The 20,046-nt window shown below is 39.9% G+C and overlaps 1 protein-coding gene across 1 annotated transcript in view; it reads right to left on the reverse strand.

The window, feature by feature from the left end:
* Positions 1 to 20,046, reverse strand: part of MYH15 (myosin heavy chain 15) — a 150,687-nt gene that overhangs the window by 106,825 nt on the left and 23,816 nt on the right. Inside the window, 5 exon segments of the mRNA XM_045863921.2 lie at positions 295 to 465; positions 1,163 to 1,312; positions 6,245 to 6,365; positions 15,427 to 15,563; positions 16,804 to 16,907. Coding sequence (XP_045719877.2) covers positions 295 to 465; positions 1,163 to 1,312; positions 6,245 to 6,365; positions 15,427 to 15,563; positions 16,804 to 16,907 — 683 coding nt within the window.

A 20,046-nucleotide genomic window follows, 5' to 3' on the forward strand; every position in this document is an offset into this window, starting at 1 on the left:
CATGACCATTTTTAATCTCGACAAGTTTCCTCATGCATTAACAGTGGAGGCCATGCATAAGCAGGAAAGGAGCAGCGACAGTCTGGGGGGAGATGATGGAGTGGGGTAACTGACACGAGGCTTTAGTTCGGTTGCACGGGTGCTGCACACAAAGCCCATTAAGAGAGGACGCGCAGAGCTCTCCTGCCCCATTTCCCATCTGCTGACAGAGCCCGAGTCCTAATACGCATCAATATAGCAAGCAGGGACGATTGGCCTTAAATCAGAATGAACGAGAAGAAAAACAAGCATTACCTTCTCCACGAGATCTATGCAGGCTTGTAAATCCAGACCAAAGTCGATGGGCACCCAGTCAAAGCCTTCTTTCGTATGTTCCTCTTGCTCCAGAAAAAACATGTGCTGATTAAAGAACTATTACAATTTTTCATTGGTAAAATTAATGTAGAGCTGCTCAAGGTTGTTATACTTCAAAGACATGATTAGGTAGGAAGAAGAGATAAAAGTAAAATTGAGCGAATGGTAACTATTTGAGGTGATGGGTATGTTAATTAACTTGACTGTGATTATTTCACAATGCAAATATGTGCCAAGCCAGCAAGTTGTATACTTCAAACATATACATTTTTAAAAATTTTTTTTATTCTTATATTATCCCCATACATTGCATCATTAGTTTTAGATGTAGTGTTCCATGATTCATTGTTTGTGCATTTTTTAATTGTCAAATACATCTCAATGAAAAATAAAAAATAAAAATAAAATAAAAATGAGGTCCATTTGGAAAAATGTAGAGAGAATATCATAACCACAATCAATCTGATGGCAAATAGACCCAACAAGTAACGAATCCTCAATTAAATTCTTACCTCCTTCAAATATACCTACAAACTAAAAATTATGACAATAACACGTGATTATATCAAAATTCAAAATCATAAAGTTTCTTCTATTTCTATTTACCTGTAAGGCTGAATTAATTAAGTCCATTAATTATTATAATTATTATTTTTAATATTAATAATAGCTCTTTTCCAACCAGAGTGGCTTAAGTTTTCACAGAGGGAATCTCATCACACTTTGACTACATTTTCTGATGTTCAATCCACATTTTCTGATCTCCTTATAAATACGCGTTGACTTCATTCTAACCCGATATACTTACATCAATGATTTCGAAACCAGTGATGTCAAGAATGCCAATGAAGAATTGCCTTGACAGCTTGGCATCCAGCGCCCTGTTGATTCGTGCCACCAGCCACTTAAACATCCTTTCATATATTGACTTGGACAGGGCACCAACAGCATAGATCACCTGGAAATCGCACTGCAAGCACTCCACATCTGTCAGCAGTGTGCATTTTAATCCTGGGTATTTTCTATCAGCAGCTACCTTCTAGTAAAATCGGGATCTATTTATTGACTTTCTGTAGTTCTAGCGTGCTGCTGAGATGATACAGGAGAGGAAATTTACTACAATGAGAAGAAAGGGAGAAGGAAGCAAGGAAAGGAGGAAAGGGAGGAGGAGAGAAGAAACCTGCAGGCAAACCAGCCTGGTGCCTCCTTACCAGACAGTCCTGTGAGAGAAATCATGTTCCTGTTATCAAAGGACCAAATTTCCGGGGCCGGGATGGGGGTGTGGAGAGTGGTAATGCATTCTAAAGCCTTGCTATTCGAAGTGTGGTCCTAAGACCTGTAGCATCAGCACCGCCAGGGAGCATGTTAAAGATGCCAACCCTCAGCATCTTGGCCTCCAGTCCCAGACCTATGAATCTGAACAGGTACCCTAACATGATCCCCCGCGGATTCCTGTGCACCATGAACTTTGCAAATACTGGTAGAGCAGGTTAGGGATCTGGAATGCCCAGCCCTTGTCCCGCTGCTGTCGTTGCTGCTAATAAATTGTATAACCTCTGGGGCGCGTGGGTGGTTCAGTCGTTAAGCGTCTGCCTTCGGCTCAGGTCGTGATCCCAGGGTCCTGGGATCGAGCCCCGCAGCGGGCTCCCTGCTCAGTGGGAAGCCTGCTTCTCCTTCTCCCACTCCCCCTGCTTGTGTTCCCTCTCTCGCTATGTCTCTCTCTGTCAAATAAATAAATAAAATCTTTAAAAAAAAAAATTGTATAACCTTTGGCAAGTGGTCTAACCTCTCTGGATGGCAGATCTCTTCACCTGAATAATGTTCCTGAAGGTTCTTTCTAGCCTCAGCTTCCACAGTCTTTATTCTATCAGTTCCCAGGGTTAATCTCAACTCCCTATGTGGAGAATGGCAATTTAGTGCATCAGTCTGACTCAGATTCTCCTACTGTAAAACTCAGGCTGCATTTCCTGCCCCTGGAGGTATGTGGCAAAGGCTCTAACGTAACCTACTGGGGAGAGCTCCAGACTCTGTGCTGGCTAATGCCGTATAAATGCAGATGCCACTTCCATGATGCAAAGGTGCTGCTGGAGTAGCGGGTTTCTGACCAACTCCAAGTAGGAGTGGATTTCAGCTGGACATTCTCCAAGCCTGGAAACAACGTGCTCCAACCACTTAACATTTAAAAAGCAGCCTATCCCATCCATCCTTCAGCTGCCCAGGAGAGAGCACACAGAGGAGCCAGTTGTTGTCTGGTGGTGATTTAGGTATGAGTCACCCACTCTCTGATCAGTTATCTTGAGTCATTGCCACAGTAATCCATAAGCCGGATGGCGTTACAGTTTTTTACTATGGGCGTCAAGAGCACACCCACACAAATAAAGCACATAGAATGATTTTTATCCTCTGGAGCCCTGAGGAAATCACTCTCTGTCTACAGCAGTCACTTTGAAACTTTAAAAAGAACAGGACGAACTTGCTTACCCCTTCTTAATTCCCTAAATATTCGGAAGTGGGGGTGGGAGAGAAACTGGTCTGGGGTGGACAGTAGTGAAGAAACAGGAAGAAGCCTGAAGATGTAGTCAGAGGAAGATATAGATGGTATGGCGTCTGCTGACTGAAATCAATAAACCAACATACGGCTTACTAATGAATCATTTTCATCATTTTCTATCCAATGAAGGAAGACTTAGGCAGCTGGACCTACACTTCCACTTTTCAGGGACTACACGGACTCATTCCTTAGCTCTTTTTCAAATAACCTCACAGAAACCTGATCAGTGGAGAGCAATAGCATACAATAGAACAAAAACAACCACCAAACAGAAATGGAGTCATATTTGTAACCACTTGGACCCCTGCCTTTCTCATCTGTAAAATAACATTAAAATATGCATCTGCCAAGGTCATAGGGAGAGAGTCAATGAGACAGAGGATGTAAATATATATAACACAACGTTTGGCACTTGGTACCCAATGCATGTTAGTTCCTGCTCTCCTATACCCTTTCTGCTTTTCTTACTTCCCCAACTTTCCTCCAATATTTCCTATGCTACCTTGAGCAGTTAATCTTTGTAAAGTTTACCGTCTTTAACTATAAAATGGAAATATAAATAAGATCAATTTTGTAGGGACGCTTGCGTGGCACAATTGAGTGCCCAACTCTTGATTTCAGCTCAGGTCATGATCTCAAGGTCGTGATATCACCCCCGCCTCAGGCTCCATGCTGGGCTTGGAGTCTGCTTGAGAGTCTCTCTCCCTCTTCCTCTGCCCCTCCCCCTCCTCTCTCTCTCTCTCTCCAAAAAAAAAGATAAATTCTGTAGGCTTGTTGTCCAATTGAATGAGACATCTACACAAAGCACTTAGCATATGCTCAGTGGTTACTATTATGATTTTTTTTATCATTTTTAATCTTTTTAAAATTAAAACAACTTATTTTTAACAGGCATAGTTAAAACTCCCATGGAATCATAAAATACTGGACCTGAAGGACATTAGTTCTTGATAATGGCATGTAGTGGCTCTCAGCTGGGGATGGGACCTGCCCCTAAAGGAGGAGTGCATTTGAAAATAGGGAGGGCGTTCTTCCAACTGTCATCTTGACTGAGTGCTATGGGCAGTGAGCACATGAGAGCAAGAATGCAAAACCTCTACAATGTGCAGGACACACTCACATCTGAAGGATCGTCCTATTTAGATTCCAGTCACCCCTCCACTGAGACACGGAGGAATTCCACCTCTTTGCTGGGTACTCAGAGAGGTGAAGATATTTGACCAAGGTCCCAGAGTTAGTCAGCATTCGAGCTGGGACCAAATTCTGTAAGTGTTAACACTGCAAGAATTTTTGCCATCTTTTGCAATTGTCATCAACAGAGCATATACATCTCTATTCTTAGCAGGGGCAATTGTCTCTATAAAGTCAGTAAAATTCCTAAGAAAAGAAAAGCCTTACAGTGTGCTTTCTTACTCTCTCTCCAGGAGCAGGAGAAAGAGAAAGAGACAGAGAGGATGGAAGATGAGGATTTTTTTTTTCTTTTAATGTTGGATAATAATACATTAGTTTACTTCACTGGTTCTATTATAGTAAAGGCTGGTGGTAACTCAGTTCCTGGGAACACACTATTAAAGAGGCGAAGGTTTGATTTTAGTCCTCCTCTGGGCTCATTAGTTTTACACAGAGCAAGCCCCTGTTCTATAATCATAGCATGTCATGCATGCATGTCGTGGCTAATGTGTTAAAAAGCAAGAAACTGCCAAACACTCCTAACCTCACTATAAGCAATAGCTCAACTACTTGTCCTGCTGATCACGGTTCAAATTCAGCTCAATATTTAGTTTACCTTAACGTCTATGGAGCACCTACTACTTGCAGGGCACTCTGCTAGAGGCCAAGGGTCCCAGAATGTACTGATCACAGCCCATAGCCTCAAGGAGGTCCGGTGAGGAGGGAGAGCAAAAATGGAAACTGATGGGTTCAGTCTAGTATTGTGATAGAGGCAGAATTATTGATTGATAGAGTAAGTTAAACTAGGAGATTGCTGAAATGTTTTAAATAACATAGTCACACCAGATGCTTTAATATACCAAAAAGAAATAGTTTATTGTCATCAAAATAACTGTCTTCTATCCCAGATTTGTACATTTGTCTATCGCATTTTCAGATTTAAAATGTATGTAGAGTAAGACAATCTAAATGTCACCTGAATATTAGCTGTGTGCCCTCTGCAGTGTTACTTATGTTCCCTAACCCTTAGATTCCCCAACTGGGAAAACATCAGTATGCCTGCTCTCTTTACCTCTGAGTATTGTTGTAAGAACAGAAGGAGACAATGCCTGTGAATGTCTTATGCATACTCCATGTGATCGTACCATTCCCTCTTTCCAGAAAGGGATTTCTGGAAAAGCACCCAGCAAAAAGGGGGAATTTCCATTTCTCAGCCCCCCTGTAGCTAAGGGGGTAATTAGACTAATTTTCACCAATAGAATATTAGTGAAAATGACATCACTTCTAGCCCCAAGCTGTTAAGGTGGGTGTACTTTTTCTACAAATGATCTGTTCACCGTGTGCAGCATCTTTGGAGGCCACGTGTTACAGGTGGCCAAACTACAATATGGAAGAAGGCGATCCAATCTGTATTGGACTTGATGTAAGAAAGAAATATTTAGTTTACTGTCAGCTGAGATTTCAGTGTGTATGTGTTACTGCAGCATGGGGCTATCACATACTGACTCATATGCATTAGAGATGTAAATTATTATTTTGAAATGCACTAGCATACTTAGATGGTCTCATTATCTGGCAGCCCTGGGAACATTTACTGCATTCTGACCAAGCTTCAGGATCAGCAGTCCTCAGAGCACTTGTTATTTTATCATTAAAACAATTCTCCTGGGTGCTGCACAAAACCCACATGACCTTCGATCTCTCATTTCTGCTCTCAACATCCCTCCTTCGAATACTAACTTGAGCCTATATTTTAAAACCCTATCTCAACTACTGTGCCTGTTACTCTAAAAAGTCAGTATTCCAAACAGGCGGGGGATGCCAATTTTATTCATGTCAGAACTAATAGCTTTGAAAGCTTCTTAGTTGGACAACAAAGATGTTGGTCACAAGTAAAAGGCTTGCCTCCATCTGCAAAGAGACTTGTTACCTACGGGAAAAGTATCAAACAGTATATTAAGAATCTGGAAAGATTCTTAACACAGAGCATTTACTGTGGTATGCATCACAAGGGAAAACATTCCGAACACTCATCACAAGAGCTCTTACTTGCTTTTTTATAGAAGCTCTTGTTGCAGACATCACCAGAAGCTGAAAAATAACAAGTACAATATGTATACATTTATTACAAGATCATAGAGTCATAATGCTCTGGAAACATCACCCTACCTGTTCTACATTTTGACCTCTAGTAACATATTCATTACCAACTTTGATTCTGGGATGGATCAAGCCCTTCACCAACTCAGAGGAATTAATGCCCATGAGGAAAGCACCTTTGTCAGCACTTGGTCAGAAGAAAGGAAGGAAGGCAAGGAGGGAAAGGGGGAAGAGGGAAGGTGGGAGAAGGAAAAGGAAAACACTGTTAAAATTCATTCCATTAGAGCCAAACAGACTCCCCAGAGAACGAGAGGAGGGTCTGTTTAGACAGATGTAGCAGGGAAGACTGTAGTTTTGAAATAAAATGTCTGAATCTTAAATGTTTATAAGACTTTAGTTCTTGGAAGTGCAAATCAAATCACAATGAAATGCCACTTCACACTCACTAGACTTGCTATAATCAAAAAGACAGACAATAACAAGTGTTGGTGAAGGTGTGGAGGAATTGAAATCGCCACACATTGTTGGTTGGAATGTAGCATGGTATAGTCACTGTGGAAAACAGTTTGGCAGCTACTGAAAAGTTAGAGTTACTCTAGGAATCAGAAATTCTACTGCTGGGTATAGAACGAATAGAAGTGAAAACATATGTTCACACAAAAAATTGCACACAGATATTTCTAGCAACATTATTCATAACAGTCAAAAGTGGAAAATACCAAAACATCCGTCAACTGATGAATGGATAAACAAGATGCAGTATATAGATACAATGGAAACTTTTTCAGCCGTAAAAAAGGAATGAAGTATTGATGCATGCTGCAACATGGATCTAACTTGAAAATGTTATGCTAAGTGAAAGAAGCCAGAAACAAAAGGCCACACATTGTGTGATTCCAATTATATGAACCGTCCAGAATAGGCAATTCCAAAGAATATTAAGTAGCCCCTGTGGTTGCTAGGGAGAGAAGGGAATGGTGAGTAACTACTAGTGGGTACAGGATTCTTTTTGTGTTTTTTTTCCTCAAGTTTTTATTTAAATTCCAGTTAGTTAAGATACAGCATAATACTGGTTTCAAGTGTAGAATAGGATTCTTTTTGAAGTAATGGAATGTTCTGAAATTAGATAGTGGTAATGGTTACACAATCTTGTGAATATGCTAAAACTCACTGAGCTGTATACTTTAAAACGGTCAGTTTCATGGCATGTGAATTATACCTCAGTTACAAAAAGAATCTACTTCTTAATACTGGTCTTCTTCTGAAAAGAAATATTTATCTGATAAACATGGAAAATCTCATCTTTATTTTTTGCCTATTTTTCCCTTCCACATATGTACTGTAGCTTCCTTCAATGAAACGGGGACTTGGGACATGTAATTTGATAATTCAAGACAACCACCAATAATCAGCATAAGCCAGGACACTTGTATTTATCAAAAACCTTTCTTTTCCTGTCAAGTCTCTGTTTGCTCCATAGTGCCCTCTGCTGCCCAACAGGAATACTTACAACCCACACAATGGCATTATTCTAAAACAGTGCTTCCATTTTCTAAGGAAAGTGGGGGAAGAATGAGTGTTATCAGAAAGAGTAAATAAACATGTATCACATCATGTGTTTCTAAAAATGACAACAGTACAAGAGAAAGCCACAGGCAAAAAGTTATAAGCACATTTCCAACTGTAGATTTCTTCAGTTATCAAATAAAAGGAATATTTCATTCATCTGAAACGCATCCTACATTTTTTGATGAATGCTGATACATGCTAGCATATCTGATGTAGTCACTTTGTAAAATAATGTCTTACAATAGAAGGAAATGCAGTCATTCCTTACTTCACTAAAAAGTACAAGATTTCCTGAGCAATAACAACAGACAGGGAATAAGGTAAAAACAAAAAACAATTAGAGAGCTAATATGTCATTTGTATTATCTATATCCATTTCCTCTTGTGGGCCTTTGAAATTTTCACAAAGGCTTAAAAAGCTTGAAATGTTTATTTGCTTGTTAACTAAAATCAATACATATTATACATACATTTTAACAAGCTACACACCTACTCTATGTCAGTGATAATGGCCCAGGTACTCAGTTGCTATGAAACCTTTCAAAACGCAAAGCCTATTTGGGAAAATAAATGGAAAAATCAAAAGTAGAGCAGACGTGTTCTTCCTATGCTGAGATATCCGTGCTAAGAGTGCCATATTTGGAGACAAAAGCATGATTATTTAAGTGGAGAATCCAGTGGATCAGAATCATGGCCTTTTTGCACTGGAATGGACTTTAAAGAGCACACAAGCTAGAATGAAAATATTCAATAGAAAGAGAGAAATGTAATGTGCCTGATCAATCTGAGTGGAAATGAATACTAACCAACAATGTGAAAAATGAACAATTCCACAGTATCTGTTCAGGAAAAAAAAAAGACAGGAGTTCAGTTTTCTGAGCTTTGGAAGCATTCAGATGGCCAATACAGGTAATAATAGTCACAAACTCATGCCTCTTTTTTCCAGTGTTAAGGACAGTCCTTTAAGTCTATTTTTATCCATGAACAAAGGAAACCCAAATTCTCTGTACAATATCCCACCTTAGGCTCTAACAGAAATAGCATCCAACATTACAGAATCATTTCCCACCCACTCCAGAGACAGCCAAGTATCTACAGAGAAGTATTATACTTTGCATTTATCCTACAGATCATTACACATTCTCCAGTTTTTTGTGTTGTGTTGTGTTGTGTTGTGTTTAGACAGAAAACAATAGTCATCTTGTTCTAAAAAAATAAATTACTTCATTTGCACTAAGTTTCACAACCAAGGTGAAAATAGTTTAAGTCTATGAATAAATATCCATCTGACATTCAGGAAATGTTTATTATGAACACAGCAAGGTCTATAAACACATTTTCATCGTATGACCTGATGTGTTCTCAAAAGAGGCTTTATGAGATTCCCACCATCACGCCCTAGGACCTTGTGAATAAACCCATGGATTTTCATTAGGCTGTCTGATAGTTTAGCCAGAACAGGTGTTCTCAAACATTGGCTGGATCAGAATAGCCTGGAGAGCTCATAAAGGCACAAAGACTCGGCTTGCTGAAGGTGGTTAGGATCTGGGCCTGTTTTATATTCCCCAGGTGATTCTGACATACATGAAGATTTGAGAACAGAGTCCATATTATAGTGGTCCTCAAACTTAGATGCACATTGGGGTCACCCGGCAAGATGTCAAAACAAATAATGATGCCTGTACCTACACAGATTGGTCTGGGTGAGGCCTGAGCTCCAGAAATTTCAAAGCTCCTTGGGTGGGTCCAATGTTAAACAGAGTTTGAGAGCTACTCTCTAGAGAATGGTAGCCAGGTCTAATAAATACATTTTTTTTAAAGATTTTGTTAGTTAGTTTATTTATTTATTTAAAAGAGAGAGAGAGAAAGAACACACATGAGCAGGGGGAGGAGAGGAGGGGGAGGGAGAGGAAGGGGGAGGGGGAAAGAATCTCAAGCAGACTCTGCGCTGAGCATGGAGCCTAACACAGGGCTCGATCCCAGGACCCTGAGATCATGACCTGAGCCAAAACCAAGAGCTGGACGCTTAACTGACTGAGCCATCCAGGCGCCCCTGGTAAGTGCATTTTGAAGTCAAGAAGATAGAATGAAGTCTGACTTTACCTAAAAACAAGTAAGGCGGTAGAGGGAAACAAAAGGCAATTTTCTCCAACCTTATAATTTCATCCTAGTTCAATCCCATATGTAAACAGTCAGATATAAAGAAAGGAACAAAATCCAGTTTTGTCAATCCACAACCCGGCTAATGTGGAAGAGGGGTTAAAAGAATGGCATTCAACTGTTACCTTTTATGTAGAGTTATAATATTGTTTCTGAGCTGTTCACATTTCCCTAATTTATTAAACAAAGTTTACTGATCACTTGCTATGTGCAAGGCCTAAGTGCTAGATGTTGTAGCAAGAGAGATAAACAAGACAAGAAATTTGACATCAAGGAGTTTATAACCCACGAGACTAAATAAAACAGAAAAAAATAACAAGTCAGTAAAACAACTGCTTATCAGAGACAAAGAAATCAATTATTATGAAAGTTTGAAAGAAGGAGAGATCCCTTCTGGACTGCCTGACCAGGGAATATTTAAAAAAAGATATAGTATTTGATCTGAGTCTTGAAAGATGAGAAGGGTTTTGATAAGCAAATACAAAAAGAACAAGAATTTCTGAGACAGAACAGCATGACTTACAGGCATTGCAGTAGGAGAGAGCTGGTACGGTCAAAGACTGGACCACGAAGTCAGGGGGTGAGCAATAAACTGAGAAAAGCGAGTAATTTCTGGTCACAGAAGACTTCTGACGCCAATCACTACAAGGTGATCTTTGAATAATGGGAAAACATTAAGGGACTTTTAGTAAAGAAATGGTATAGAATCAGACTTCACAATGATTAATTTTGTGCACGTGTGCAAGACAGATCAGAGTGGGAAGAGTAGAGAGAAAGTGAACCCATTGCAAAATGCCAACATGCAAGGTGCTGATGGTCTAAACTGGTAATAAGAAATGGGAAAAGACAGAAAAATGACCAAGAGGGCTCTGCCCTGAGAAGTAGAGGAAGGAGCAGCATCGTGAATACAAAGAGAAGTCAACAGGAATATATCACATGGGAAGAGAAGAGGGTATTCATTTTAGCCATGCAGTTTAGGATACCACGAGATTATGCAGTAGAAAGAAATGTGGGGTTGGCACTCAAGAAAGAAGCAAAGGCAAAAATGCCCCCTTCGGTTTGGGTGCCTTCTCCCTTTCCACCCTCTTCTCCGTCTGTCCAGCTCCTTCAATCCTCCTTCCATGGTTAACCGGGGGAAAAAATCACCAAAGCTTAATATGTTAACAGCCCTTAGAAATCAGTAAGAAAAAGCCAATTGTTCCAAACAAAAATGTTTTCAATTTTAAAAGTAGGCCAAGGATGGAAACAAAAATCCCAAAATAAAACAATGCAAATAGGTAACATACAAAAATTAATTTTATTAGTATTTAAGTATAAAACAAAAGCTGGCTACTTGACAATAGAAAAATAACTTAATATTAGTGAACGTAGTGAGAAAGTTACTCTCAGATGCTGCTGATGGGAATATAAATGGTAAAACATAGGGCAGCTTGAGAAAAAAATTTACTCTTAGAAGTTTATTCTAAGAAAATTTTATATATATCTTTGAATCTGTAAGGATGTTCACCACAAATTTGTTCATGATGAAATAATTTCAATATTTAATAAGAGATATTTAAACTAATTATCCATACAATGGGACATTTTGTAGCCATCTAAAAAGATATTGCAGAAAAGACGAAAAGATGTTCACACATAATTTAGTGAAAAAATCTAGTATGGAACCTGAAGAGTATGAACATATATATTTTAAAAAGTTCCCTGTGCATATTCAACTATAAAAACACATGAAAGATAGGTCCTGTGGCATTAACAGTGATTGTCCCTAAGCAAGTAGGATTCTTTTAAGAAATAATAATCTACTACCAGGTGCCAGGCACTGTTTTAAAACCTAGAAACACAGCACTGAACACACCAAATTAAGTTCCTGCTCTTATGGAGCTTACATCTGATAGGGATTGAGGAGTAGGATGGTCAATTAAAAAAAAAAAAAGCTGTATGAATGACACAAAGAAAAAGTATTCAGGATAAGCAGAGAGAGAGCGATAGGAAGGTGGTGGGAGTGGTCAGGGAAGGCTTTTCTGATAAGGTAACATTTAAGAGGATACCTTAATAAAGTGAGGAAGTAAGCCATGGAGATGCCTAGAAAAAAAGAGCTCCAGAAAGGAGGAGGAGTCAGTGAGAAAGTCCTGAAACAGGAGTGCTCACATGCTCTAAAAAGAGTGGAGAGATTAGTGGGGCTGAGAGAAGGGAATGAGAGAAGGAGAAAGGGTAGATGAAGATTCTGTACCCTATTCTGAGGATAGGGGTCGGTGGGGGTGGGTGGATGATTCCACACCAAGCAATTCTGCAACACCAGCTGGGTATCCTATAATTCAACTCAATTCTATCCAAAGATAGCATCAGATTCCATGGGTTAAGTGTTCAGTTCAACAAGATTGTTACTCCCCCACTTCAGATGTTAGTTGCAAGTCCAGGTTGTCTCCTGGGCTGTTGACTCACAGGCTATAGATTCATGGCTCCAGTGACCCCCTCCTTGGGTTCAATTAATGTGCTAGGGACTCACAGAACTCAGAGGAACATTTTATTTACCATAGGAACAATTTATTATAAAAAGATATAACGCAGGAACAACCAGATGGAATAGAAGGCAGAGGGCAAAGTATAGGAAGAGTGCAGAATACAGTTTCCTCCCCAAATCTTCATGGGTTCACCAACCTGGAAGCTCTCCAAACCTGTCCTTTTGGGTTTTTATGGAGACTTCATTTCAAGCACATGACTGGTTAAATCATTGGCCATTGGTGATAGAAATCGATCCTAAGCCCTCTCTTCTCCCCTGTTGGAGGTGAGACTGAAAGTTCCATCTGTCTAACCACACGGTTAGTTCCTATGCTGACCAGCCGCCACCCTTAGGTAGAGTCCAAAAGTCACCTCATTAACATAACAAGATCACCTGTATTGCTCTCATCACTTAGAAAATTCCAAGGGTCTTAAGAACTCTGTGTCAGAAACTGGACCAAAGATCAAATATAATTTATTTTATTATAAATCACAATATCACAGTAGGAGATGGGATTAGAGAGATTTGGAAATATCACAGAGGACAAGGAGGCTATGATGAGAACTCGGGGTTTAGGAGGTGCCTGGGTTACTCAGTCAGTTGAGTGTCCAACTCTTGGTTCCAGCTCAGGTTATGATCTCAGGGTCCTGGGATTGAGCCCCTCTTTGGGCTCTGCACTCAGCATGGAGTCTGCTTGAGGTTACTCTCTCTCCCTCCCACTCTGTGTGCACACATACTCTCTCTCTCAAATAAATAAATAAATCTTTAAAAAAAAAAAAAAGACTTAGGGCAATCAGAGAAAGATATGTATCATATGACCTCACTGATATGAGGAATTTTTAATCTCAGGAAACAAACTGAGGGTTGCTGGAGTGGGGGGTGGGGTGGGAGGGATGGGGTGACTGGGTGATAGATACTGGGGAGGGTATGTGCCCTGGTAAGTGCTGTGAATTGCGCAAGACTGTTGAATCTCAGATCTGTACCTATGAAACAAATAATGCAATATATGTTAAGAAAAAAAAAAAAAAGAAGAGGATAGCAGGAGGGGAAGAATGAAGGGGGGAAATCGGAGGGGTAGACGAACCATGAGAGACGATGGACTCTGAAAAACAAACTGAGGGTTCTGGGTGGGGGGAGGATGGGTTAGCCTGGTGATGGGTATTAAAGAGGACGTTCTGCATGGAGCACTGGGTGTTATGCACAAACAATGAATCATGGAACATTACATCTAAAACTAATGATGTAATGTATGGGGATTAACATAACAATAAAAAAATTTTAAAAAACGGACTTAGGGTTTAAGTAAGATGGGAGCTATTGATAAGTCTAGAGTGAAGAGAAGACATGAACTGACTTATACCATGAAAGGATCACCACTGGCTGTTCTGTGCAGAACTATCAGTAATGAGACAAGGGTGAAGACAGGGAGACCAATAAAGAAGCTATTGTAATAATCTGGTAAGAAACAATGGCTCAGACTATGGTAGCACTGGACATGGTCATGGTAAGTAGTGATAAGTTTTATATATATTTAAAGGTAGCCACAACAAGGCAGAGACAAAGGAGTTTAGGATGATGCTAAGAGTCAGGGCAACTGAGAGAATCCAGCTGACATTTACTAAAGACTGAGAAATGAAGAGTTGGTAGCAGGGGCTACCTTATACCCATTAGGATGGCTACTATTAAAAAAAAATTTTAATAAGAAATGATAAATGTTGACAAATATGTGGAGAAACTGATAACATTATGGCATCGCTGGTGGGAATGTAAAATGATGCAGCCACTATGGAAAAGAGTATGGTATGGTTCCTCAAAAAACTTTAACATAGAATTACCATTTAATCCAGCAAGTCCCTCTCTGGGCTAAACACCAATATTCACAACAGTATTAATCACAGTAGTGAAAGGTAGAAGCGACTCAAATGTCCATAAATGGATAAATGGATAAACAAAATGTGAAATATACATACAATGGAATATTATTCAGCTTTAGAAAGGAATGAAATTCTGACACACACTATAACATGGATGAACCCTGAAGACATTCTGCTAAGTGAAATAAGCCAGACATAGAAAGACAAATACCGTAGGATCCCACTTACATGAGATACCTAGGGTAGGCAAATTCGTAGAGACAGAAAGAAGAATAATGGTTGAGAGGGGTTAAGAAAAGGGGGTAATAGGGAGTTATTAACAGGTACAGAGTTTCCGTTTGGGATCATGAAAAAGTTCTGGAGGTGGATACTGGTGATGGTTGCACGACACTAATGTACTTAATATCACTGAACTATACACTTAAAAACAGTTAAAATGGTAAACTTTATATTATGTATATTTTACCACAACTGAAAATACAAAATTTTTAAGAATAATTTGTTGAAAGATTTGAATGAATGGGTTTTCTCCTTTGTGTTTTAGTAGCCAGGAAGTTTAATAATAAATGAAATAATTACAATAACTACGCTTTCTTCTTTTCCTAATTGTGATTTTCTATTTTAATGTTCATTCCAGACAGATCATTCAATGTAAGATGCCTCAGATCTTTTTGGTAAACAGGCAAGACTACAGATTTTTTTCATGTGAATGAAAAACAAAGGGAGATGAAGCCATTGCGGTCTCAACCCAATGGAAACTCTACCTTGGGAATTCTAAAGATCTTTGTCCACACCTCCATTATGTCACTTAATACATCTTCTGGTAATTTGCTCCTGTCTCTGTTTTTCTCAGCGGGCTATGTGCTGACAGCAGGGCTCTCTCTCGTCAAGCCTCTATTACCCACATTGCGCAAATTTTCTGGCATTGTCAATAATTAAGGACTGTTTCTCATTCTGAGATACAAGAATTATACATCAGAAGGGTGGTTAAGAGAATAATTTTGAGGAGCAGCAATCGGGGGAGATCGCTGATCAGTTTCAACATTTTCAAAAACCTAGAGGCGAGGTAACTGCCAGGAAAAGGGAGCAGGCCTGGGGTCGGCGAACTGAAGAGAGTATGTGCCATGGCCTCAAAGTAATTCTTACTTTCTGTGCCATCTGCCTCCACTTGTTCTTCTCTGGGTTTCTGTTTAAATTTCATGTTTCCAAAGTGCGTGATGGCTCCAATGAGTTTATAGGATCCACGCTTCTCCTCAGGAAGAAAGCCCAAGATGTCCATGGCCTGCTGTAAAAAGAGAAACAGATGGCCATGTCTTCATTTGCCTAATGGCTGCAGTAAGCCCCTCACCCCCGCTGCGTGTCACACTTCCCTACACTCCACGGGCTGTCAAAGGCAATGAAACAGATCGCCACAGCCCGAGGTGGGACAGCTCTGTTCAAAGCAATGCAGATCAGCCCTGTTGGCACTTGGTCACCCACAGTCTGCCTATGCCTTTAAAAGAGAATTAGGAAGGCTTGTTTAACTTCCAGAAGTTTTAGGACTTTCCTTCCATGCCCTGCTCCCCTCCTCTCCCTTCCAGCCATTGATCATTAGCTGGCTCTATGAGGTAAATTATTTTGCCTTCCATCGTTATGGCAGAAAGTAGCACCAATATCTGACGGGTTGCTTATTTGGGGGGCTCCCCTATGTCCCCCCAACTTTATTCAAAGGGAAGTGTTTCAGAAAAGAAAAAACCACGGCACCGGAAAACCGCACCCTAAGAAGCTGCTGCACGTGGTGAGATGTGTGTTCTCACACACTCCCAGAGGGTAGAAACCGGTACAATCTTTCTAGTGGTTAATTTAGCATATGTGTCAAGAGACTATAAAAAATTCATAATCCTTGCCTAGTAATTTCACTTTGGGGAATGTAGCATAAGGTGAATCTAATATACAGAAAAAGCATTTACCTACAAAGATATTTACCACAGGAGAAAACAAAACAGAAAATCTTTGATTCTAACAATAGGAGAATGGCTAACTACACTATAGGACAAATGCCTGGTAAAATATTAAGTATTCATTTAAATGTTTATGAAGAGTTTGTAAGAACACTGAAAATGCTTATATTATAGGATTAATCAAAAAAGCAAACTGTATACTGAATAGTGTATACAGGGTGATTATGCTCTTTTATTAAAAAAAAAAAAGCCACCAAACCAACTATATAGTAAAAACCCCAAATAGAAAAAAAAAGAAGAAGAAGAAAGACTATAAAGACCTATACCAAACAAAACAGTGGTTGCCATTGAGCTGAAATGTCTTCCTATCTTTCCACACATTCCAAACTTACCATACTCACAATGTGTACTTTTGCAGTAAGTAAGTAAACTTTGAACAGACACAGACTTAGAGGGACTCCTTGCACCCTCCACCCCTAGAGGAAGGAAAGTGACTTCTCCAGGACCCTTTAGAAGAAGGATCTGAAATGCTTTCATTTCTCATTGTCATTACCAAACTTGGCGTTAATAATTAACGAGCCTTACATCAGGGGTCAGCAATTCTTTAGCATCATCCCAGCTGTCCAGAGCAACTACTCCATGACAGCAAAAGGGAAAGTCAGAGGGATTTTCAGACACCAGGAGCATGTCTGCAGTGGGAAAACCATCAGTTAAACGGTTAAAGAAATCCACAAGGCTTTAGAAAATAATTGACCAATATTCACAGTTTACTCTTACAGCTGATAGCACAGTTGTAAACAAGCCAAAATAAAATCCATATTCTACAGCCAACCCTCTGCAATCAAATTTTGCCCTCTATTAACTTGTCAGTCATGTGTTAATGCCTCCCAAGAGAAGACCAGGCAGACCAAATCCAAACGCAGATTCAATTGCAGCAGCTTGAATTGGTGTGAAAAAAACAGATCATGCACGTTGGCAAAACTTTGAAAACAGGAATTTGGCCTAGATGCACGGTTGAGGGCGGAGGACAAAAAATATTTTGTAAAATTATAACAGGCCTGAGTTTCAAAGGCTAGGAAGTGGGCAGACCCTGGGGTTACGCACCCCGGGAACATTAGCAATGTATCCTGTCATATCACATCCTCCCTATTAGGAGGCTGAGGCTGTCTTTCAAGGAATCCATAAATCAGCGTCCGTGTTCAGCACTGCACCTCTGATGTGTCTAAGACTCCTGACATGATTCACTTAGTCAGGAAACATAATGCAGGCGGAAGCTAAGCGGGCTGTCGGCAGCACATCAGCAACGGGCTTGGCCAAATCACATTAACCGCTTCATGCCTCACACTTGCTCCCCGTGAAGTTTCTTGGAGCTGATCTGATTTTTGTATTTATCACTTAGTGAAATGAAGCTGCTATCCTCAACCCCAAATCTCAGAAACAAATTGCACTTTTCGAACGTTCATGGCAGCTTCGTTTAGAAAAACCCAAGTGTCCATCAAGAGTTAACAAAGTCCTGTGTGTCCGTACAACAGATCATTCGTCAGCAAACGAAGGAATGAACTATGAATATATGCTACAGCATGGAAGAATCTCAAAATAATGATGCTGAGTGAAATACGCCAGACAAAAAAAACAGTATATACTGTGTGATTCCAACTTATAAAATTCAAGAAAATGTAATCCAATCCATAGTGACAGGAAGAATATTAGTGGTTGCCAAGGGTCTGGGTGGGGAGGGGAAGACTCAGAGGAGTGAGAAAGGACAGAGGGGGGAGTTACAAACGATCACGAGAAGACTTTTGAGCAGATACGTGTATTATCTTGATGGCGGTGATGGTCTCAGGCATATATCCATGTCAGCATTTACATTTATGTCGACAACACTTCAATGAAGCTTTTATAAAAGTTAAAAAGTAAAAAGAAATTGGGCCAGCTCAAAGGAGATCAAGCTGAAGGCAAGTACTAGATATACAGTATATATATTTAATATATATCTAATAGAAATATGATCCTTAAATCCTTACTTGAATGATTGATTCAAATATCCCTGAAATGTTCATACTTCCCAAGACTCTCTTTATGTTCTTTCTCATGCCTCACTTTCTGTCAAGAAAAATTTGTTGAGCTCAAACGATGTGCCAGGCATTATTTTAAGTTTTAGAGATACATCAGTGGGGGGAAAAATATCCTGCCCCCATGAAGCTTCTATTCTAACAGTAGAGACAGAAATTTTAAAAATAAGTAAAATGTATGAAAATACATGAAATGTACAATGGGAATGAGTGCCATGGAGAAAAATAGCAGGGAAAGGGGGTAAAATGTATTGGCAACACAGGGGTGCCTGGCCAGCTCAGTCAGTGGAGCATTCAGCTCTTGATCTCCGGGTTGTGAGTTTGAGCCCCACACTGGGTGTAGAGTTTACCTAAAAATAAAATCTTAAAAATACAAAGCTACAGTTTTCAATAGAGTGGTCTGGGAAGGCCTCCACAAGGTGACATTTCAATAAAGACCAGCAAGAGTTGAGGGAGAAAGTAAGTGAGGGAAGAATGTTCCAGACAGAGAAGAGCAAATGCAAAGGCCCTGAGGTAGAAATTTGCCTGGCATTTTGAGTGGCTAAAGGTGGGTCAGGAAGGGGCAAATTAAGGAAGTGGGAAGTAGTAGGTTATGAGGTCAGAGAGGCATCGTGAGGACAGATCATAACTCCTCACAGGCCAGGGTGAGGATTTGGGCATTTATGCTCTATGTGAGGTAGAAAGCCACTGCAGGTTTTTGAGCAGAGGAATGACATCATCTGATTTTTTTTTTTTTTTTAATTTATCGTGGCTGCTGGGTTAAAGACAGAGGGAGCAAGGATGGAAGCAGGACTATCAAGCAGAAGACTGTTAAATAATCCAGGAGAGGGGCGCCTGGGGGGCTCAGTCAGTTAAGCATCTGCCTTCAGCTCAGTTAATGCTGCCGGGGGCCTGGGATTGAGTCCCACATTGGGCTCCCTGCTCAGCAGAGAGTTCGCTTCTCCCTCTGCCTGCTGTTCCCCCTGCTTGTGCTCTCTGACAAATAAATAAATAAAATCTTAAAGAAAAATCCAGGAGAGAGATGATGGTATTTGACCAGGGTAGTAAAAGCAGCAATGGTAAGGACGAGCTCAGAGGGTGGATTTTGAAAGTAGATGAAAGAGGTGAGAATAAGGTGGGAGAAACAGAGGAGTTCAAGGGCTTGTCTTAGGCACATTACACTTGAGATGCTATAATGAATACATGCTATAACATGGAAGAATCTCAAAATAATTATGCTGAGTGAAATAAGCCAGACAAGAAAAGAGTATATACTGTGTAATTCCATCTTACAAATTTCTAGAATTTTTTTTTTCTTTTAAAGTGTTTTAGTTTTGTGTAAACTAAAAGGAAATTGACACACTAAAATCACAAAAGACCTTGGGCATGCACACTAACCTTGTTAAGGGTTCTTCTACATGTCTTTCTTTTCCATAGGAATTTCCCTTAAATGTTTAAAACCCATAGTTTTTACTGTATATACAGCCTAAACCATAGCGATCTATGATTCTGTCATTTTACACTGTGCAAAATCCTCAAAATATAGTGGTACCACAGGAAAAAAAAATCAGTCACAAGTAAATTCCATTGTAAGTCATTCATATAATTTGGTTCTTCTCCAAACCAAGTCGAGATATAAAAGAGTCAGTTAGCTAGGAGTCTGGAATCCTGGAGAGAATCTGGACTCGTGATCAAACTGTGGAAGTCATCAGATGGGAACAATCTTTAAAGCTGTCAGTCTAGATGAGGTCACCACGGGTTAGATGCAAGGACTGAG

Source organism: Mirounga angustirostris, unplaced genomic scaffold (assembly GCF_029215605.1).
Source record: "Mirounga angustirostris isolate CCGP_5_RB_7025 unplaced genomic scaffold, mMirAng1.0.hap1 SCAF_1, whole genome shotgun sequence".
NCBI classification, from domain to species: domain Eukaryota; kingdom Metazoa; phylum Chordata; class Mammalia; order Carnivora; family Phocidae; genus Mirounga; species Mirounga angustirostris.